The following is a 22,364-nucleotide window of genomic DNA, read 5'->3' as shown; positions in this document are numbered from 1 at the left end:
GCGGGACCGCGGCGCGGTGCGGCCGGCGCCAGGCGGGGCCTCCCGCTGTGGGCGGAGCGGTGCGCGGCCGCGGAGGCGGGGGCTGGGCCCGCGGGGCAGCTGCGGCCGGCGCCGCTCGTCGCCCGGGTGGGGAGAGGCGGGCTCAGGCGTGCCGGCGCGCCCCCGCTGTGCAGCCGCCGCCCGTGCAGGGGCAGAGCCCGAGCCCGAGCCGGGGCCGCGACGGGAATACGCCGGACGCTCCCCAGGCTCGAGGAGACGAGTCTCGTCCCTGCCGACTCGCTGGACCTTCCTGCGAGCCCCGACATCAGACTTGTCAGTGTGATGGGTCTCGGAGGGGAGCCCAGCGTCGCCTCCCCGTTTGCGGGCATCGGGAGCGCCCATTCAGCGCAGGGCAGTTGAATCCCGCTCGCGGCGGAGCAAGGAACCGGGACGAGATTTATTACTTCATTCCTAGAGCGTCGCTTCCACCTGCGAGCGAGTTTGAGCAGCCGGCTCTGGATTTTATATTTGCTTCTCTACAAACCAAGGTTAGTCGGGTGGCTTTGGCTTTTTTGGGAAGGAGCCCTGACCCGGCCCCGCTGTGTGCGATGGATTGAGGCGTGCCCGGCTGCGCCCCGAGCCCGGCCCCCGCCCGCAGCCCACACAGATGCGATGGGAAATCGGGGGCTCTTCTGCACCCTCTGTTACCTGATGTTCAACACACCTCTGCTGTTCATCGTCACCGGTGAGTAGGAAACTTCAGTCTCTTCCCCCAGAGAGGCGCTTGCTCCGGACACAACTTGCTGGCGGGAGGCAGCGGGGCTGCGGTTCGGGCACGGCGAGGCTCGCCGCCCTGTCCGCAGCCGAGTTCTAGCCGCTGGGCTCCTGCCGTCAATTGCTCCAAGTCGCGTCCTCCCTGATGATTTTTTCCTGTGGAAGTGTTGCTGGCTGGGGGCAGGGAGTGCAGCCCGGGAGGGCTCTGCAGAACAAGGTGGCACTGTTGCGGCCACAGCTGTCGGCAGCGCGGGCTTGGTGCCTCGCAGGCACCGGAGTGGAGCACGGTGGGCGCGCAGCCCGGGACAGTCCCCGCGCCGGATTCGGGGGAGGGGGCAGTGGGACACTGGAGTCCTGTATCTAGCCGAGAGCTTTCTTGTGATTGTAGGGCCTGCCTGAAACTTCCCCTTTCCGCTGCAGCCGCGGGCCCCGGCTGCACAGTGGTGGGGACCGGCTCGGCCTTGGCCAGAGTGCACAGTCCCGGAGGCTCTGCTTTTGTCCTGCAGTCACTGGACTACAGGAAACCCGTGTCTCAGCGCTTAGTCCATGAGCCAAAGCAATTCACGTTACACTGAAAAGGACTAATCTTGTCTTTTAATCTTTCCCATTAACCATCCCTTACAACTCTGTCTTCCTCTCCCAGCTACCTTTACTGAAGTTCCCAAAGATGTGACTGTTAGGGAGGGAGATGATATTGAGATGCCTTGTGCTTTCCGAGCCAGCGGATCCACCTCTTACTCCTTGGAAATCCAGTGGTGGTACCTTAAAGAACCAGCCAGAGAGCTTGCACACGAATTAGCCATCAGTGTCCCCGGCAGCAGGAGCAAGGTAATACAGTGCTATGGAGATAATACCTCTTCATCAAGTGCAACATGGTCAGAATAAGTGCAGCAGTCTCAGAGAGAAGAGTGCTTCCTCTACCCAGTGCCAGTAAGCAGTTGGAAGCACTGGCATCCCCAGGACCTCCCTGGGACAGAGGAGAACAGTGCATGCACTGTGAGGTACTTCACCTCAGGAAAAACCATGAGTGCTTTAAGCACTGTAAATGGAAAATTATAACTGTCCCACTGCAAAATCAGCAATGAGGACCCAAGACAGGCAGTCAAAAATAACTGTGATATGAAGGGAGGACAAGCAAAAAACAGTGCTTCTGTGGACTGAGCTAGAAAAAAATGTGGGAGAGCCTCTGTTTGCTGACTGACGGAACATAGAAAGGCACGAGGGATACACCTCTTTGGTGGTATGTTAAGTATATGTCAATCTGCATATACAAATGCACAGAGTTTCTTGGGGTGCACGTACACACCTGTGTCTGTATCTGTAGCTCAGCAGGACGTTTTCAGACAGTCAGATGTAGTAATTAAAATGCATGAAGCAGAGTTAAATCTTGCATGTCCTTTCCCCTCCCCCTAGCAAGCCGCCTGGTGTGAGGGTAGGCTAAAATTTTCAGCTGCATTTCTCCAACACAAGCCAGTTCATTCTGCAGCTTTCCCCCATTGCACAACTGGTGACAAATGGGGCCACACAAGAAGCGGAATGAAGCAGGACTTCTAGGCTATGTTGCCCTATTGCTCAGGGCACGTTGTCCTCTCCAGCCCCAAGGCCCCTGCGCCAGCCGGGTGCCCCGTGGCAGCCTCTGTGCCTGTGCCAGCTCCCCTCTCTGTGGCATGCTTGTTTTCCTGCAGAGCTCAAATGGAGATGCAAAGCATATAGACACTGAGCTAATGCGATGCCGCCTAGCTGGGGAAAGTGTAAGTCAGTTGTCAGACAGGGAAATAAATCGCATGGATTTAAATGTCTTCCTTAACCTTATATAAAACCCGTGAGTTGCTTTAACAATAAATGATGGCAGGGCTTTCCTGGAGAGTGATGACCATCTTCCTGGGAGGTGCATCACTGAGATCTGAGGCATCACTTAGGTTTATAGTAGTGGATGCAGACAAAAAAACCCACCCAACAGTATGAAGCCTGCAGAGCGATACCTGCTCCCAGGACGTTTCAGGACTGAAGCTCTGCCCTGAACGGTGCGGCATCCAGCCTGCCCAAGCACTTCACTGCTGTGCTAATGCTGCTGGTAAAGCATCTTCCCCAGTGTTTGTCAGCAGCTGTGAGCAGCACAGCATGCAACAAGCACTTCTTTGGCAGCTGTTCACACCCATCAAGCTTCTGTGGGCACCATAGGAGCTTCACCAAAACATTCCCCCAAGAAGAGCACTGGTTTGGTGCCTTCCCCATTGCCTGGGGAACTCCCTCCCACCACCACCCTCCCCCTACCACCCTCCCCCTGCTGTCAGCCACACACGGACTGTGTGAATTGCAAGTGGAGAAAGTTGCATCTGCCTGCCTGCTGTCCTTGCACTGGGGTGGGAAGAGAGGAATAGAGCATCTTGATGTGCTGGCAGAGCTGAGTCTAATTTCCCCTTTTTTTTTTTTTTTTTTTTCCTGTTCTTTTAGGTAACAAATAAGGATGCAACCAAAATCAGTGTAAGTGCAGCTCAATCGGGGTGACATGCACCCCTCCTCCCATACACATGGCATTTCTTGCATGCCCCTCTTCTTTCCTGACACATTAATGCAGCTGGTCTTACTGGCAGCCCCGCTCCTGCAGCACGGCACGTTTCTCCTCCTCCCTGTGTCGCGGCTCGGTCGAAACTTTACCATCTGTTGCCGGTTTAGCAATCACATCTCATTCCCTGCAAATTGGGAGGAGGTGATTCGGCGTGATACTTGCCCTACAGCCCTTCTTTAGCCACATCTGAAAAGGACTGCGGGTCAGATTAGGAGAGGAGGTTTTTTACCTTTCCCTCTGCAAACCCCAGTCGCCTGTGGCGATCTCCTTCTCTCCATACACAGTAGTAAATGAGCAGCCTTCCCGTCGATGCGAGCCCGGCACCGCCGATGCCCTAGCAAGGTGGCCTCAGGCGCATGCCAACCCCTCTCCGCGGTGCTGAGGCACAGCTGGAGCCGTTGCCTCCCGCCGCAGTGGCGGAAGGTGGCCTGCGCCGGTGCTGCGGAGCACCTGCTCGATCTGAGCTGGATGGCACGACCCTCAGCAGGGCTTGGCCCGCGGCAACAGGCATAGGGCGATGTCCGAGCTGCTGGGCTTCTCCCGCCTCTGGGGTGTGGGGCGATTCGTGTGGGCTGGAGGCGGCCCGGCATCTGGGACGGCTCTGAAGAGCCGCGCGGGCCTGGGCAGGGGTAGAGGGGCTAGGGTCGGGCAACAGCGGAATAGCAGCGTGCGGGAGGTGCAATGGGAATGACGGGGAGCAACGAGTGATCCTGGCCTCTCAGGATCCCGAGGTGGGGCTTTAACAGCGAGGGGCTGGGCTCACGCCCGGTGCGTTCGGTATGGGGGGAATGAGCCCAAGCACGCTGATCTTTGACAGCGAAAGACGCACACCGGGGGGAAGAGCGAGCTCTGGTGGGGCTGCACTGCGGAGAGTAGGGCTGCTACTGGGGAGGGGAAGGCGGCGGGATCGGGTCAGATTCTCGGGGTCGGCGGCCGCTGCTGAATCGGCGCCTGGGGTGCGCTCTCTTGCAGACGGTCCGCGTCCAGGGTAACGACATCTCGCACCGGCTGCGGCTCTCGGGCGTGCGGCGGCAGGACGAGGGCGTCTACCAGTGCCGCGTGGCGGACTACAGCGACGACGAGACGCAGGAGCACAAGGCCCAGGCGCTGCTGCGCGTCCTCTCGCGCTTCGCGCCGCCCGACGTGCAGGCGGCCGAGGCGGTCTCGCACATCCAGAGCGGCGTGGCTCCGCGCCGCCACGCTCCGGCCGCACGGCCCACGCCACCGCCGGGTCCCGGCAAGCGCCTGCAGCCGCCGCCGCCGCCCCTGACCGAGGGGGATACTTCCGCCGCCACTGCCACTGCCTCGGCTGCCGCCGCCTCCTCGGCCTCGCCACCGCCTGGGCAGGCCGCCATCCTCCGCCAGCAGCACGGGTCAGGTAGGGCGCGGGGGCACGGGGGGAGGTACGTTTTTCCAGGCCGGCCGGGGCTCCCCGAGTCCCGCTGCTTCGTTTAGGGTCGCTCACCGCCGCAACCCTCTGCCACAGGTGGGACTGTCGCTGCAGTGCTAAGTCTGAGTAACTGCGGCCAAGTCTGTTAAGTGCACGTGATCTGCAGTGCCCCACACCTGCCGTGTCAGAATTTGGCACAGAGGCGTAGGGCTGGGGAGGTGAGTCTGACCTGCTTCTTTTCGGTAGGTGCTGTGGGAGAGCACCCCTCTGCAGCTTTTCGGACGTGGTGTTTTAGTCAGTAGCTGCAGCCTCAACTGAACGAAACACTGTGGCTGTTCTGCAGCTAATTCAAATCACTGAGCGGCCGCAGGGACTGGTTGCCCAGGGCAGGCGCGGGCCCTAGGCGGAGCAGGGTGCAGGTTCTGAAGGGAAACGTCAGTTGGTGTGTGATGAGCTCCACGTTTGAGGTTCTGGCCGGGTAAGAATTAGAGATACTGTGCTCTATAACGATTTGCAAATGTAAACATGTTGATTTTGATCGTCCAACAGTTAATACCGTATTAAGTTATTAATGCTGTGGTACTATATTACAGCTTTATTTACACTAATGATAGCAAAGTCTGGGGTAAAGAATCTGGAGTCTGAAATCTGCATTGCAAAGGTGTTTCATGATTCAAAGGTGTGGTGCTGCTCTTGCTGGGTTTTAAACTCCCTTCTCAGCCACTGCCACTTAGCTAATGTTGAACAGATGTCCCTGTCAAAGTAACTGCCGAAGAAAGGAAACAATATTATGCCACTGACTGTGCAGGGAAAGCCCTAAGCTCCCCTCTCTGCTGAGTCTCTTCTGACGTAGATTCATAATGCTTGCACAAGAATGTTCACACCTCTTCCTGATACCTCTCCACACTGTCAGGGCAAATGGTTGCAAGTTTTGGATCACAGTAATGGGAATCAGTTGTAGAAGGGTCACTGTGACCTGCTGGTGCTTTTTTGGTGCTGTGTTTTGTCTGCCTACTGCTTTTGACTGTTTTCAGAATAATTTTGGCTTTTTCTTATGTGGAAATCCATGTGAAAACTGGGGTTCACTCCTCATCATTTCTAAAACTAAGCTGGTGTTTGTTGGTGTCTAGTGGAAGACAAAATGATAATCCCTGAAGCCTAATGAGACCTAAAAAGAAAAAAAAATCAGTTTGCTTATGCTGAATGCACTGACCCCAAGAAATTAAACCAAATGCTGTTATGCTCAAGACTTGTTTTCCTATTGGAAAGGTCTGCTTCCCCCACAGGAGCCCAGGTGTGGTGGTTGATTGTGTTTCCTCTTTCCACTCTCCCATAGTGAGAATTCTCACAATGTTTTCCATGCCCACAATAGAAGACACATTTAAGATTCACAGCACTTTGTGCTCTGCTTACTGAACCCAGAGCTTATGTGGTGTATATGAACTAAAACCAGGACAATGGAAGTGCAGTGGGCTCGGTTCCATCCCAACAGATGGATACGAGTGTGTGCCGCCAAGAGAGCATGTCACATATGTCTGTTAGGGCAAGACCCCCTGCCCAGATCATCTAAGCTGCTGTCTGACCTGATTTTTTACGTGTCTGTAGTTTGAGGATGTGGCACTGCTGCATTGTTTGTAGGCTGGCCATAATTCTGAACATGAAGTATGAGCATTGTGGCCAGCAGTGGAGATAATGGAATTATTTAAACCAGTGAAAAAGGTAGTGGAATGCAGACAAAATATTTTGTGGGGATCTCCAGATGGAGACATGCTAAGAGGACTACAAAATAGGCTAAACCAAAATTTCCTGCTGTGCCATCTCTCCTGTGAACCCTGTTATCTGTGAACAGTGCCACTCTGTGGCAGTTTCCACTCCAGGAGAAGGCTGAAGTTGGTGTAGAACACAGGACTCCTGTTACTGTTTGTAATACTGACTTAGTAAGGTATAAACCAGCAACTGCTTTTGACCGTGTATGAGACAGGCAACTAATACTGTATTTTGATATGGTCCTCTGGGTTTTTACTCTGCTTGAATCAAAACCTCCTGAATGACAAGCTTATACATGGTTTATTGTAATTGCCATACCTGTGGCATTTTGGTGCTGCCTCCAATTACTTATCAATAAAACATCAGCCACAGCATGGCTTAGATTAGCAGCCGAAAGATTTGGCCCTCGAAGTTCCTGATTGAGGTGTTCTCTGGACCAGAACCATCTGAAACTCACTACCACAAAGTATCTCCCTTGTTGCTTTTGGGAAGCAGATTGCTGGTTGCCACCCCAGTCCACTTCACTGGTGTATTTTAGAACTGTCCAGAAAAGGCACTTGGTTTGAAGCCGAGAGAGGCAACTTTGTGCAGAGACAAGAAATTGATTTATCTCCCTTAGACATGAAGTGTCAGAATGAAGGTATGTGAGTAAAATACTAATGCAGAAATCAGTGTGGTGAGGACTTAAAGGGATATTGTGAGGTTTTGTGAAGGAATTGAAGTTTGAGGTCTCCAGTGCTGTCACTTGGGTGGGATAAGTACTGAACTTTCTTCTCAGAGAGGTTGTGAAGTCTCCTTCTCTAAAGACTTTGAAAAACCTGCTGGATGCATTCCTGTGTGGCCTGCCTTAAGTGATCCTGCTTTGCCAGGGGACTTGGACCTGGTAATCTCTGGAGGTCTCTTCCAACCCCTGCTATTCTGTGATTCTGTCATTCAGAATGTCTTCAAAGAAGATTACATCCTTCAGTTTCAGAGTTCCCCATTTGTTTGTGAAAGGGGTGAGTTATTTTTTTTCTCTGCAGTTTCTTTGCAGGAAATACTTTTATATACTCTTTTCATTATTCTGACTTCTGTAGCACACATGCAGATAAGTTCTTGCACCAAATCTGTGTGTAGTAATTGAATCATCTAACACACTTGCAAAAGTCTTTAGCATTTGTATGTCTTGTCATTGTGCATGGGGATATTTCCTCTGGATAAAAGCAAAAATGTGCTCAAGCAATGGATTTGCCATCAGTGATTAAGAAACACTCTTATGTAATACACTGAAGAGCTCCACCAAAAAAATGATGTCGTGGTACCAGCCATGGCGTCCTGCATGGACTGTGTTCTAATCCTATTTTCCTTGCAATAGGAATCTTTCCAGTACCTTCAGTGTAGTGTAAAATAGGGCCTCTATGTGCTTGTATTCCAGTAAGTGCAATTATAGATCAAGTGCTGCTTTCAGATGTGTCTGCAGGGCTCTTGTTTAACTTCAGTTGGAGTCACAGTCTTGCATCATGGAAAGATGTGATTCTTTACATCTTAGAGTTGAATGGAAGCATGAATTTATTAGAATGAATGTGTCTGCTACTGACATTCTCTAAAGAGCACAGAGTCTCATCCATAGTTTTGGACATGCCATCTGAAATTGCATTTAGTAGAAATTTGTGGTCAGCATTGTAGTATATAAGGGAATAGATCCAATGTAACAGGAAAAAATGCCCAATGTGCCAGAAATACTAGCTACTGAAACAGAATTTTATCTGCAGTGTTTATATGACCATGTAAAAACTTAGTGCTCTGGTCTCATGAGAGTAAGAAAGATTCCTGCTTGTCTGCCAGCAGGGTAGGCTGAAGTGGTCACAGAACATATTATTTAGGCTGCAGGGAGGCAAAGATCTGCTGGTAAGATCATTTGCTTTAGTATTACCAGAGAAGGAGTTGCTTTCCATGTGGTTGTAAATCAAAATATTATTCAGCTTTCAGTTTCAATACTTACAAGCAAATGGGATCTATTGCTGTAGGAAGAAAGTCGGGGTGTGCAAGTGAAGGGCTGCATCCAGTGTTGATGTGACTGGAAGTGTGCCTAGTTTGTACTGGGTAAGTAAGGGGGGATATAGGAACATCACTGAGCAAGACGTGCAGTGTTTCTGTCCCAGAAGGTTTGTAGTCCAAATAGATGAGTTGGACAAATGGCAGGAAGAGCGATGACCAACTTTATAAAGTGTATGGCCCTAGTGAAATTAAATATGAAAACTTCATTTCAGATCTCTTAAATTTAAGTCCAGTGCTGTAGCATGAGGCTACCAATTTGTCACCTGATAGGTGAAGTCATAAACAAGGATCTTCACACTGACCTTCTGGGAGGCAAACCGTCTCTATTATATCCTCCCAAACAGTCTTCAAATTGAGTGCTTGTGTACTGGCTTGGGGGCAATTTCGAGCTTCTGAGCAGAATGTAGATCAGACATTGCAGCTTCCAAATTCCCTTTTATTTGTTTGATCTCTAGCCTCAAAGCTATGAAGTGAAAGCTTTAAATAAAATAAACAAAGATGGGAGTGTGAAACAAGAAACTGTGCTTCATTATACTTAGAGTGCTCTAGGAAGGACACAGACAGACTCCTGTGTTATGCAGAGATGAAGTGTTCACAGCACGGAAGAAAATAAGTCCTCACTTCACGCCTATCCCCCTCTGCCCCCCACAAAGCCTTTTATGTCTGAGGCAGAGGGAAGTCTGCTTGTGGGCTACACGGCCAGAGATGATAACGCACCAGCTCCAAATTCTGCAGTCTCTCTGCATGTGCAGCTCTCAGTGATGCTCGTAAGAGCAGTGCATGCACAAAGTCAAGCTGCAGTGACCTACCTTGAGGCAGGACATGTTGTGGGAGAGTGTTGATCTCCATTGTGCACTGGGAAGCAAAAAGGGTTTTTTGCAGCTCAGAGACAGGAAAGTTTTCTGCAGTGCAATGAGCTGTGGCTGATTAGAGAGCCTCTGTTTGGTGTGGCTGTGGTCAGGTTTGCATTAACTCTGGGTGAGGGCTTGGGTCTAGGGCTCTCCAGACGCTGTTCGGATTAGAATGACTTGGCATGCTAGTTTGAGGAATAGCTCATAGAGCTCGTTTATCTTTGATAGATTAACATTACACTAAATAGCAAGAAAGGAAAGTCTGTGTTGCTCTTAAGCTTAGGCACCCTACCTTTCCAATTCATTAATGTATGGGTCTGCTTCACTCTCTCCCCTATGAGTGCTCATTCTGTTGTTATTTGCAGTTAAATGCAACCTGGGTCACATCACATTTTCCTTTACATTAAGTAAAGTAGCAAGACAGAGGCCATAACTGAATTATCAGGCTGACCTCCTAAATGTCACTGGATAATAAACATGCAAAAAGAATCCTCATTAAATACACATCACTAGCACTTTAATATCTAGGCAAATGAGACTGCTTTGGGGACAAGTGAGGTCAAATATCTTCTTTTCTGTGTGTGTAATAGGGATTAATTCTCAAACTGGACAAAAGCATGAACTGCAGTACCTTGTCACCTCATTACCTAGGGCAGAAACAAGCTGTGCCAGGGTGGTTTTGCACAGTGGAAATGCAATTTATTTGAGTAACCTCCTTTCAGCAGCTCTTGTTTGTTCCTGGGAGAACAGACAAAACTGACTAACCTGTTCTGCAAAGTCCTGTGCAGTCTCCTTGAAGAAATCTGAATATTATTTGAACTTCAGTATCTTTGAGTTTTAGATGGAAAGATGTTTAAAAAAACCATTACTGAGCACAGTGAAAGGGGTACTGCTGAGTGTGGAAGCTGTACCTAGTGTTGGTCTGTCTATACAAGATTGATTCATTAGTGGGTGACAATTAGAAATTTCTATGAGGGAAGACTCAGTGCACCCACGAGTCATTTTGCATGACCAAAGAGGAGCATTTGGGGCAAGAATATACATGCATTGCTAGTTCTTTATGTTTGATTTCCAACAGATTCATTGCAAAATGGAATCTTAGTTTGCAGTACTAAGCAGCAGATAGCTGTTACACGTTCCCCACCTCTGCTGAACTGATGCAGCTTTACTGGCGTGTAAGGTAACACTTGAACTGCATTGTGGATTATATAGGACCCAAATACTTTAAGCAGCATACTTAGCAGTCATGGCAGAAAGAAATGTCAAGACAATCTCACTCGTACTAGTTTTCAGGGGGACATTAATAGCGGTGGTCTGTTGTTGGAAAGCAAACAAAGTAGGATCTGTCAGGAAATTCATCTTGTGGTAGTACTGTGAAGAAAGTGTTTCTGCTTTACATAACAGAGCCTGACAGGACTGTGCTGGCAGTAGAAGTTTGTTTTGGGTTCTGATTTAGCTTTGCTGAAGCAGTAAGAGAATGCTGGCAGGTTCACTGTTGCTGTTTACTATGTGTGTTTTAAAATGAGATAATGGCAGAGCAGACTTGGATGTCAATAACAAACGGTTCAAGTAGGTTTGTATTGGAAAAAATGGGGTTGTCAGCGGAATAGTAGTATTTGTCATAACAGCAGTTAACAACCGAGTATTTTCTATTGCTAGGCTGTTATCAGTTGGGAGGCAATTTTATTAGCTGGAAAGAAGAGCAGTTTGGCAGAGCAGCAGCTGTGCTCTGTGGAGAAGCCAGTGTGATCGCAGTGCACAGATCATTGTGCCACGGCTGGAGAAGGGAGCTGTGCTAACGAAGCTTATGCAGGATGTCAAGTGGTTGCTGTACTATCTGTCCTTGCCCTGCATTTGTGTTGCTGCGGCTAGGAAGCAGAACATCCTTACTGTGTGCTGGGAGCGCTGCTAACTTCAGCATGAGGCAGAGCGCAGCGAGTCCTGTAATGGACATAGTCTTCTGTGTCTGCCATTTTATCAGTCATATGTAAAATTCACTGAACTGGTATAATTAGAACTACTTTACTACTTTATAAATATTTTAATTGGTGCTCTAATCTGAATGCCTCTAATGCCAGGTTGCTGGGAATTTGACATGTAAAGAGGGCATTGAGGAATATCACCCTGCCACAGCTTTTCCAAATAACCCATTGCTGGCTTATTCTGTGAAGTCTGGCCTGACAGGGCATGATAGTGTCTTTAGTTAGCTAATACCTAGTGAGTATCAGTCATTAGAAAGGTTTAGGGGGGAATTTTCAACCCTCCACAAGGGTCTGTGTACTTGTGGGTCACTCCCCAAACGTTGCTGTCTGTTTATAGCAAAAAGGCAGGCCCTTCTTCTGTGTAAATCAAAGGCTCTGCTTTTTTTTCCAGCACATGTTCTCAATACAGCCATTTGCCCCGTGTTCTGCTAATGCACTTAGCTCTGTTGTTTAAGCATGGACAGGATAGGGTTGTTTATCAAAAAAAATCCATAGATAATCTGTGCTTGGATTTACTTAATTTCAGTAATTCTGCTTGGAGTGATAATTACAGCTACACTGGCAGCTTGCTCCTAATCCTGATCAAGTCAAAAATACTCTCTAAAAGACAGTGAAGTGAGAACTACAGTGTTGTGTTCTTTACTTCTGGGTTGCAAATATTTACAGCTTGTATCAATTGCAGAATGTGAAACTGGTTCTGTCCAGTGTCACTTTCACTGAAGTCTTTTCCTGAAGTGTCAACTTAGGGAATTATGTGACCATACCTAGCTTGCCTGCTTTTTTAGTGTGGGTTTTTAATTCTCCTCATAATGAAAACCATGAGGATATGCCCAAGACTCACTTCAAAGCCCAGTAATTGAAACCCCACTACCAGTATTCTTTATTGCCTCCTGGTTTGGGTAGTTTGAGCTGTGCTTTTTGCTATATGATTGTACCAGTATACTGAAGAAAGATGTGCAGGGCTGGATGCTCATTTACCACCTGAACTACCACTAATGTAGTTAATTATTTTTCTGGATGTTTTAGTTCAAAATTAATTTTCCACCAAATCACATTACAAAGAATTTTGTATCTCTCATTATTCAAGTGTCAAGGAGTGAGTTAATGGTGCTCGGTTTTGTTAAGTTAGTTTTGGATCGTGGACATGCAGAAAATTCTGGAAATTAAATCCACAGCTGCCTGGTTTGGGTCCTTTTAATAAGCATTTGATGAGGGGATGTGATCTCACAGATACAAAAGCAGCAATCTGTTTATCAGAATGTACTACAAAGTAAAGACCATCTACAGATCTCATAAGAGGAAAGTTACTGGCTTTATTTAGGTGCAGACCAATACAAAGTAATCAAGCTGCATGAGCTACATAGAGTGAAGGACTCTCTTCGGGTATGTTCCTATTCTATAGTGACACTGTCTATAGCAGTGTTTCCATTATCAATAGTGTGGTGTTTTCCTGAAGCATGTGCTGGTGTTTTCTTCATGTTTTTGCTAATTTCTCAAAGAGTGGATATTTGGAGTGGTTGGGCAGTTGATTTGGCTGTCTCCATTATAGGACAGGTCCCAAAAGCAGCCCTTCAAGGGCCTAGCTCTATGTGAATCAGCTGAGATGCTGCTCTTCTGGGCTTTCTGGGGGCACCACCTTCTCTCAACACAGCAGGTTCCATAGTCAAATGTAGCATTTGGAAGAAGTGGAAGGAGGCTTTCAATAAGACTGCTGGCTGTACATCTGGATAACACAGAAAGGAAGTCAGGATATTGAGGGTAAATGTACCAACCATTGCAAGTATTATGTGTCCCTACCTCTTGTAACTTTGGTGGGAGATGAGCTTTGATGAGCTTAGCAATAATAAAACTGTGTATATCTCTGGTGCACTAAAAAACAGAAATGTTTTTGCTATAGGCAGAAGTATTTCTTGCTGATACACACTTCCATGCATTCATCAAGTCCACTAGTTTAACTGCCCCTCTTGCTTTGTGTTAGTAGCTGCATTTAATACAGAAATGTCTTGCTGCACTGACCTGCAGCAGCTGTCGAACTGGATCAGATCAATTGTCTGTCTAATCCTCTGTCTTATGTCTATTAACGCCCTTGTGATCTGGGAGGAAAAGGGAAGAGCCTCCATAGAGGATAATTGACTACTTGACTATCTGTGTGCCATATGCATGTTTGGAAGGGATTGTCAGTCCTAGTATTTTCAGAACAATTTGGCCTTAATAAGTCTTAGTTGAAATGAGCTCTAATGTGAGTAGAAATCCACCTTAATAATTGCAAGTGCCTTAAGAAACACAGATGCAACAATTGCAAGTGCCTTAAGAAACATAGATGCAACTCCTGTCCCAAAGGCACTTACAGTGTTTCACTTCAGCAAAGCACTGCAGTAGAAAATCAATGCTGCAGAAGGAATCCTTTTCTTTTCTCTGCTTTGTATCAGAAGTAATCTTACCTTTTCTGCATCGTTTCCTTGCATGACTACATCTCCCTCTCCTTGCCATCCAATCTCTTTGTTTTCTAATCTGTCCATAACTATGTATATATGTGACCCATTTTTCATAGAACCAGGGGCTTCTTGGTATTGAAGGGTGGTCAGCCATGGTGTAGTTTTCTTTCTCCCAAGTGGGAGTGAAGCATGTCAGCTGAAATGCTCGGGGAGCTAGCAGATGCTGCAATTCCCACGCCTTCCTGCTACCCATGCTGTGGTTTACCACTCAAACACCAGTGTCTTTTGTTCCTGATGGGCTTTGTCAGATGTCGTACTACGAACAACAACAATTAAGAATGAGACTGTGACAAAGAATTGAATTTTTCTTGAATATGCATACTTACATTTCTACCTGTGCTGGAAATTTGCATTGTGCTGCCCTGTATGCAGCTTCTGTAGAGTTAGCAAGCCTCACTTTCTACCTCACCTCTCTGTTCAGTCACACATGTTCAGCCCTGCACATAAATAGATGCAGGTCAAACACCATCTATTCAGGAGTGCTAAATATTCCAAATGCAAATGGAATCTCACTTGACATACTAAAACCTGCTGAGATTCCAAAATTAGGATAGGAGTTCAGTTCCCCTTGTTACATGGCATTTTGGCAGTTCACTTCTAATTGTGAGCCTGAACATGGCAACAGATATCTTAAGAGAAAAGGTAGACAAACGAAGTTCAGGTGTATTTGAGAAGACCTAAACTGATGACATTGTTTCTACAACTGGCTAGTGTCTTCTGTCCACCAAAACTGGTTAGCCTCTTGGAGAGTTTACAGTGTGGATAAGGAAATTGAAATGTGGGTGTTGTCAAGAAGAGTGTGGAGGGCAATGCTTACAGCTTCACCCAGATGCATAAGAAGGTTTTACCCCTCATCGTGAAACCCTTGGTGGCATGGATGAAGGAAGAGAGCAGGATCACTAGCTTACAGCTGCTTGGCTGTGGAAAAATGCATGTGCTCACTTTTATGGGGTGTTTTTTATGGAAAGCTGTTCTAAAATTTAGCTAATCATAAATAAAAATGTGTGGTGGTTAGAAAACTGATTTTGTCATTGTGCCTTCTAGGCAGGCTCAGTGGCAAGCAGATCCTGTGCAGTTGCATATAAATATGTGAGAAATCACCACAACCAAAATTAGCAGTACCAAAAGGCAGCTTAGCAGCTGTTTCTAGTTGTGCCTAGGCCTGGTGGCCCTCAGCCAGCTGAAAACCAGGAGCAATGGGGACCCTGCAGTTCTGTGTATTTGCATAGATATCCACGGTACCACTCACTTCTCTCAGTAAGAGCACCTCACATTACGTGCAGCATAATGAGGTTTAGCTGGGAGGCTGCACTGAGGTTAGCACAGGCTCTGGATACACTGCTGCACAGAGTCCTGGAGAGCTGGCACTTGGTCAGGAGCAGGAAGTTGAAGGCACCAGTTACAAGCCTTTGGGAAAAAAAACAAAGACAACAGACACGGTAACAAAAACGCAATGTGATTGTGCTAGTGTTGGAAGAAGGATATGTGCAGCTTACCAGATCCTGTCTCAGACTGCAGAGCAGTCCTGATATAGTGCAGCTTATTGCCTCTTCAGTTCAGTAACTGGAGAATGACTTTAGTAATGGTATCTTTTAATTAAAAAACTTCTAAGAAGCTTTTAGATCTGAAGTTAGGTAAATTCCCTTCATTTCAGTGGAAGTGCTCCATATCTGTGTCAAGGAGAATTTGTTTTATCTAGGTTACTGTCAGTAATGATCCTTGACCAACAACCCATATAACCCCCCATTTTCTCCATAGATACAAGGTAGTAGAAGTTCCTCCAAGAATATGTCTCAAGCACAGTTTAAAGTTTCTGGACTGAGAGAATAAATCAGACTATATGGTCAGTTTGATCCTTCTCCTCTTAATAAATTGCTCGGTTTGAGAGATTGAATTGAATGTTGTTCCTTAAGAAAACAGACTGAGGCTAACAGATGACTACAGAGAAATGTCTCATGGTACTGCCAGCCAAGGTCCCAGCTCCCATCATGAAGAGGCAGGCAGACTGTAGGTGTTATCTCATCTTTCAAGGAAAATAGGCTACTGATGTCTTTCAGGTTTTTATTATATGGGCCACTGCATTTTACTGGCATCTCAGAAAGAGACATCAGGGGACTTTCCAGATTCTTTCTGGGAAGAAAAATAGGAAGCTGCTGGAAACTGGGTTTCGGTCATTGGTTAAATATAGCTTGTAAGAGAATCTTCCCATTTTTTGCTACGTGTTACAAGTCACTTGGTTAATTAATGTTTGTTTTCAACTGTCTCGAGTCAGACTTTGATGAATGCTGGCACAACACAAATTAATAAATAGAAAACTACAGCAAAACATTATTATGTTGTAAATCGAAAAGAAAGATGAGTGATGCCGGAGAGCGATTCACCATACACCAGCAGAACAATTTGTTACTGTTCTGCTTAGTGGTAGGCTTCCCCATTTAGCCATGTGCAGATAAATAATTTAAAAGCAAAACTGTACATCTGTATAGTGATAAATAAGCTTACAATAACAAAACATCAAATGAATATTCAAAGCATAAATGTTTTCTTTTAAGTGTCTCTTGTTTGTAAGTAACTGCCTGCTCCTGATTTAAAGTCTCTTGACAGAAACTCTTTTGTTCTCAAATCTGGGTCGATGGTGTGTCCAGATCCTAGTGGTCAGGACCCACAGTTGCTCTGTTTACATCTGCAAATGTCTCAATTTATTAACTGAGCATCAAGAGCTCCACTACTGCAGCAAATGCAGAACCAAGGAGACTCAGTCCAGCTTGCTTATAAACAATGCTGCCCACAGCGAAAAGGCTTTGGGTTAACTAAACAGGGAGAAATTACTGCTTCTGTACAGAAAGAGGAGACACCTGAAGTCCTGTGTGTCTGCTTCTACTGCCTGAAGTCTTAGAGCAGAATGACACTGAATCTCTGTGAATAAAGAAGCTTGCATTTGGTCTTCAGTTAATTTCCTAAAAATATGCTTTATGTAACTGCTGAGGTTGTGTTAACAGACTCTGAACTCACGTTCTGCTGTCAGATTAAGCAGATGGAGAATGTGGATTAACAACGACAAGTGCTACAGGAGGAAAAGACAAAAACATTTGGACTTGCATTGAGTCAGTTCTGCATTGAGATTTAGACTAAAACTAGTACATAAAGGTGGGAATGACTTTGGTAAGCAGGCACAGAGCTGCTGCATGGAGTTGTGACTAATACTCTTTTCCATTCAGAACAGAACAATCCTAACCTGGTGTCCTTTGCAGCCCTTCAGTATAGTGGTTGTAAGAGCACTTGAGCTACAAGAGCCTGTTTCTCCAGGTTGAATTCCTCAGCATTTCCAGGGTGATTCCTCCCATTACCAATGTGCAGCTTTCTTTTTGAGTAACTGGCAGCATTTCCTCAGATTCAAGTCTTGTTCATTGAAAGAACAAATTCAGCCCTGTCAGGGAGAACTGGGTTCTCACTATCCTCAGGTTTGTGCATAATCAATACCCAAGGCCAGATCTTCACCACAGTGGTGGACAGGTCTGGAATTGGCACAAATTCAGCACCTGTGAGCTGCATGCGGCTGCCAGGAGTGTCAGCTGCTGCCAGGCTGCCCTTGCCATCCTTGGGCACAGGGGACAGTGACAGCACATGGGGACCATCCTGGGCTGGCATTCTTGCAGCTGGGCCATGTCCCAGAAGTGAGAAGAGCCATCTGACAGCTTGGAAATGGGGATGTGCTGACTGAAGTATGGATCAGTTGTGCCAGTGACTGCAATCTGTGAACAAGCAACCTGCCTTCTGATACCACATGTCAGGCATGGACAGAAAATGGGGGTTTACCTTCAGCCTTCCCAGTCATCAAGCTGTTCTCTATTGGCATAAGGAAGATCAGGTAGATCTGTTTTAGGGCTTTGCCCTTGTTAAGAGTGAAGGATATAATGTATTTGTGAATTGACTTTGTATTTTTAAGGGAACTGTGGAACCTGCTGAAGGAGGGAGGTCCCTGAGGCTGAGGAATGGCTGTCACAGCTCTGTTTGCTCCCAGACTGGTAAAGTGGCTGGGAAGCCTGGCAGGGTTGGTATCAGCACAGACTCCCTAAGGCTCCTGCTGCCCCAACTCTCTCAGCAAAAGAATGGGTATTGCTTATCCTACCTGCAGGTCTCCAGAGGCAGACCCTCCTTACAGCTTGGCTCTGCAGGGCATGTTCCTGGGGCAGGGAAGGCAACTCTGAGCTTGTGAGCTCGTGTGTTGCTATCTTGGAGATGCAAGAACATTTGGGGCTGGTGACAGCCCATGTACTGGCCAGCAACCTGAGCTCCATCAGCTGTTGTGCACCGTCCTGCAGTGTCTCCTGGTGTCTTCCTGCAAGGATTTAATGACTTGCTCTATTAGTTCCCTGAATTGTGTTTGTTAATGTTTTTTAGCTTTAAAAAGAAAAATCCTGTATTCTATCTTAATGCCTTGCTGTTGCTATGTAGGCAGTCCTTAGCCATGTGTGGGTGCATACTAAGATTTAATTAAAACCTTAATAACTAAATAATCTCCACACAGTCTAGGTGTCTATGAGCTAGCACTATGGGGACTATGAATTCCTCAGCTGCACACCGTATTACTATGAACTATGGTTTTATATTGGGTTATAATGCTCCAGCTTTGCTGGTGAGGTGTGTATAAATCATGAGGCAGCCTGAACAGTGAGACCATGAGCAGCAGTTCACTCAGGAGCTGTTCCAGGCCTTTCCTTTGATCATGCCAGAGCTGAGACAGACTCACATCTCCTACACATCAAGACTCAGGTATTTGCATTAGGGTACCTGAAGTGAGTTTCCTGAACAGAAGTGGCCAGACTCCTTTTCCAGAGATACTGAACACAGAAAGCGCTTTTTTTAAAGCTTTCCTGCTTTGCAGAGTGGCTCTGACAGTCACTTTTCTGAGTGACTATCAGTATTTGGGTGTCAGTTACATCTGTATGTAGGGTGTTCACTGATAAAGCCTTTTCCCAGGTGCTCCTGTGCACTCCAGCTGCGGAGCAGAGTTCCAGCTGGACTCCTGGCTTTTGCATTCACCCCTATGGCAATGTCCCACAGCCACATCAGACATTTGTCATGGGTGTGCAGCCTTGCACTGCCATGTTAGTGTTGGTGACAACAGCACATGCTAGTCCATGTCATGACCTTGGGAAGGTGCCGCACACTGGCACTTGGCACCCAAACGGCTGTAGCCATGGACCAGTCCAGCCTTGCTTGCGTGGGCTCAGCAGGGGCTTGGGGAGCGCACGGCAGCAATCTCATCCTGCAGTAATGGAGCAGGCTGCACCAGGACAGCAGAACTTCTCTGTATGAAGGGCCATTCTCACCCTTGCCTGGCAGCAGAGCAGTGGCCTGTTTCAGAGATGGAGCAGCCCCAGAGACCCACACCATGCCTCTGCTCCCCTGACAGAGTGTGGCAAACCTCAGCCGTCCCGCACCAGGGAGAGGAGCCAGACCATGGTGGCAGAGTAAATTCCTCTTTTTTGGTGCGGGTACCTAGAAAACGAAAACCCTGAATAACATCTTAATGTAAGTGAATGTGAGGCAGGAACAACCTTGTTAGCTCAGTATGGACACGGATACCACTTCCTGCTGTGAGGAAAGGGCACTGGTGTCTGCCTCTGCCTAAGGAGAGCTGCATCCTCCTCCTCCAGCCATAAAGTCACAGGTACCTGTTTTCCATGCTGGCACCTACACAGCTACCCCTGCAGCCCTGCTGGGCTGCCAAGGTTACCTCATAGGAGCAGGAGCGGTCTTGCCATCCCTGGGCTTGCATGAAACGACTGTACCAGCTGTGTTCCACGTCCCACCTCTGTGTTTCCACAGCTCCTGTGCACATTTTTTATTTAAAATTCTGCTCTCTCCTGTAAAAGGTAAAGAAGATGTCAAGGTCTTGCTGTTCCCATTCCAAATGAAATGGGTTCATGTCCTGTTAATCAAGGAGTACAGCTGCAGCATTTGTCATTTCCCTTTAAAGTTATGGGTGGTTGATACCTGTCATTTCTCAAGAAACCATATACCAGATTAAGGTGTATTTATAGAAATCTCAATTGCTGGTAACTTGGCTGAAGCCAAGTTTAGGCATCCATTAGTGATGCATAATGAAATGACCTAAGTGGTGTTAGATTTGGGAGGGGGAAGAGAAAGCTATTTGAGTTGAATAGCTTGAGGATGCTGTTTTACTATTAAAATTAAGCTTCTGACCCCTGGCTCTGAAGTGATAAAAATAAATCTTCCTATATTTCTCTTCTGCATTTAATCTTCTATATTGGAAAAGACAAAGAATTAAATCTCCTTCTCTCCCTTGTCTCTTTCTTTTCTAGGTACAGGACCTATTTATTCTACAGACCCACTCCTATATATGTCCCTGTTAATACTGCATAAGCTTGTACATTTATTAGTAAACCACTGACAGACTGCTGCCTCCACTCCTCAGCCAAACAGAAAGGAACCTATTTAAAAACAGAACAAATCCCTGACAAAAAAAAATTACCTACAGTTTTAAAGATGGACAGAAAGAGACTGAAGCAGCATGACAAATTCTACATGGGGGGAAAAACATATTTTTGGGGATGCCACAGAAAGTAAACCACATAGAGTCTGGAAACTAGATGCATTATTCTATGGTGTAAAGCCCTGCTCTGTGCATGGCACTTCTAATTTCTCTATTTTAATGTGAGTTTTGTTTTCTTTTCTAAACCTTTCCTCTGACTCTTCATTTTGCACGAACTGTTGAGCAGTTATCTTTATGACAATATGTAAAGATGTTGGGTCAAAGCCCTTCCTAAGAAAGGAAATATTTTTAGTAGATTATTGTGTTTAGGTTTTTTTGGATTTCCTTTTCTTTTTTTAATTAAATTATTTCTTTTGGAGACATTTTAATTAAGAAGGTACATCTTACCATGATTAATATTCACTGTCAATAATATTTATTTTTAAATGAAGGTTGGAAACAAGGTAAGACATTTGTTTATAAACTGTATTGTATATTGCTGAATAACAGTTGAATAAAAAGATTTTGAAATAAAGTTTTTACAGATGTGTGTGCCTGTCCCTGTCTCCTGCAACTGCCTGAGAAGGCTGCATGCTGTGTACATTCCCTGCCTTGTCACAGCACAGAGAACTGAGGCAAGGTGTGTCACAAATTGAATACAACTGAAATCAATTCTTTATTACACACCCCCATGTACTTGCAAAGCCCACAGCAGAATGTGCTGGCAGCTTGTCACAAGCTATAGCTGTATTCTCCTCTAGTGCCCTCAGTTATCTCTGAGTTTATGAAAAGATGTAGTCAGATGGACAGTGCAACACTCAAGGGAAGTTGTATTCAGATTTTAAACATGACACTTGTCTTACCATGTGAGCTTTCCTCCGAGTGCACCAAAGGTGATAAAATCTTTGTAAGAATGTTCATACCCTTAATGCCAGCTCTGGTATCCTGTGGTCTGGGGAGTAATCCATAATCCTCCTGCAAAAACCCGAACTCATCTTTGAAAAGACTTCAGGGAGGTGGCTGTTGCAAGGCTGGAAGTGCATCAGAGCGTGAGGCACTGAAGAGCACAGTCCTTGGCTTCCACATGTGCCCAGGAAGGTAAGTCTTTCATAACCTGAATGGAAAAGACAAATGGGGGAAAAAAGATCTATATTCTAGACCATGCTGGAGTTAATAATGGCATTCATGTCTGGGAACGTGTCAAGGACAGTTATTCACAGTGGAGGTGTATCTGTAATGTTGTGGGAATACTAACCCTTCAAGTAATGGCTGGTCATGAAAATAAACCAGCCTGGGTTTGAACTGTGGGTCCTCTGGTGAGCTCACGGCTGCTTTTTGTCAAAGGCAGTGAATCTCTCTAGGTGACTCTTCCTAACTAAGGCAGAGAACCAAAAACATTTTTTCCCAACAGAGAAAGAAGAAAATCTGCCTAAATTTATCTAAATAAATAAGTGATGCTTGAAGCATGTGTATTTAGGAGTGGTTATGCTTCTGTTTCAACTGCAGCCATACCTCTGCATGGTCTCTTAGTAAACAGATCCTCTGCTACTGTTGTTTCATCACAGATGGAGTACATCACGCCTTGAGCTGTGTGCTGTGTGGTTTGCAGAAAATGGGAGAGGAGATACATCATCTTGCATTTGTATTGTAGCCTGTTACCTGCACAGGGATGTGGCAGTTTTGTGTGCAGTAGCAGGAGTAGAATTATCAAGGTCTTACAAACTTTAATCACATTAAAGGTGAAAAAATATTATATCTGCAACTAAAAATAACTTCTTATGCTGAGATCAGAATTAAGTGTGTCGCAGTAGGCATAACAATTCTTATATTCCAATTCCCTATAAAGCCTTAGAACTACTAAACAATAACCTGAGCATTTAATACAAAAAAATCTCTTCTAACAAGCACAACAGGCATCTTTTCTTTCCAGTGAAGACCTGCACACATGCAGAGATAACTCATTCCCAGTGCCAGGAGAACTTGGCTCCACCTTTACCTTCACTATACTTCTGCCTTCAAAA

At 46.3% G+C, this 22,364-nt stretch overlaps 1 protein-coding gene across 2 annotated transcripts; it reads left to right on the top strand.

Moving 5' to 3' along the window:
* The first annotated feature begins 202 nt into the window (after positions 1 to 202).
* On the top strand, positions 203 to 21,009 carry VSTM2B (V-set and transmembrane domain containing 2B). 2 transcript variants are annotated; one of them, XM_054169895.1, is made up of 5 exons: positions 203 to 527; positions 1,397 to 1,581; positions 3,208 to 3,237; positions 4,295 to 4,700; positions 20,174 to 21,009. In XM_054169895.1, exons 2-5 carry the CDS (start codon positions 1,453 to 1,455, stop codon positions 20,260 to 20,262), a joined length of 654 nt encoding a protein of 217 aa, XP_054025870.1. In that variant the 5' UTR covers positions 203 to 527; positions 1,397 to 1,452; the 3' UTR covers positions 20,263 to 21,009. The 2 variants fall into 2 exon arrangements, with proteins under 2 accessions (XP_054025870.1, XP_054025871.1); XM_054169896.1 differs by having other exon boundaries at positions 408 to 724; positions 20,174 to 21,008.
* The last annotated feature ends 1,355 nt before the right edge of the window (positions 21,010 to 22,364 follow it).

This window comes from Dryobates pubescens, chromosome 19 (genome assembly GCF_014839835.1).
Source record: "Dryobates pubescens isolate bDryPub1 chromosome 19, bDryPub1.pri, whole genome shotgun sequence".
NCBI classification, from domain to species: Eukaryota; Metazoa; Chordata; class Aves; order Piciformes; family Picidae; genus Dryobates; species Dryobates pubescens.
This window is presented reverse-complemented; position numbering and strand designations above follow the sequence as displayed.

Excerpts from the sequence above, each read along its gene's own strand:
- VSTM2B (XM_054169896.1), top strand. The coding sequence starts at position 652 with ATGGGAAATCGGGGGCTCTTCTGCACCCTCTGTTACCTGATGTTCAAC. Across the intron at positions 3,238-4,294 it reads AGGATGCAACCAAAATCAGT|ACGGTCCGCGTCCAGGGTAA; the intron begins GTAAGTGCAGCT and ends GCTCTCTTGCAG. Across the intron at positions 4,701-20,173 it reads CCGCCAGCAGCACGGGTCAG|GTACAGGACCTATTTATTCT; the intron begins GTAGGGCGCGGG and ends TTTCTTTTCTAG.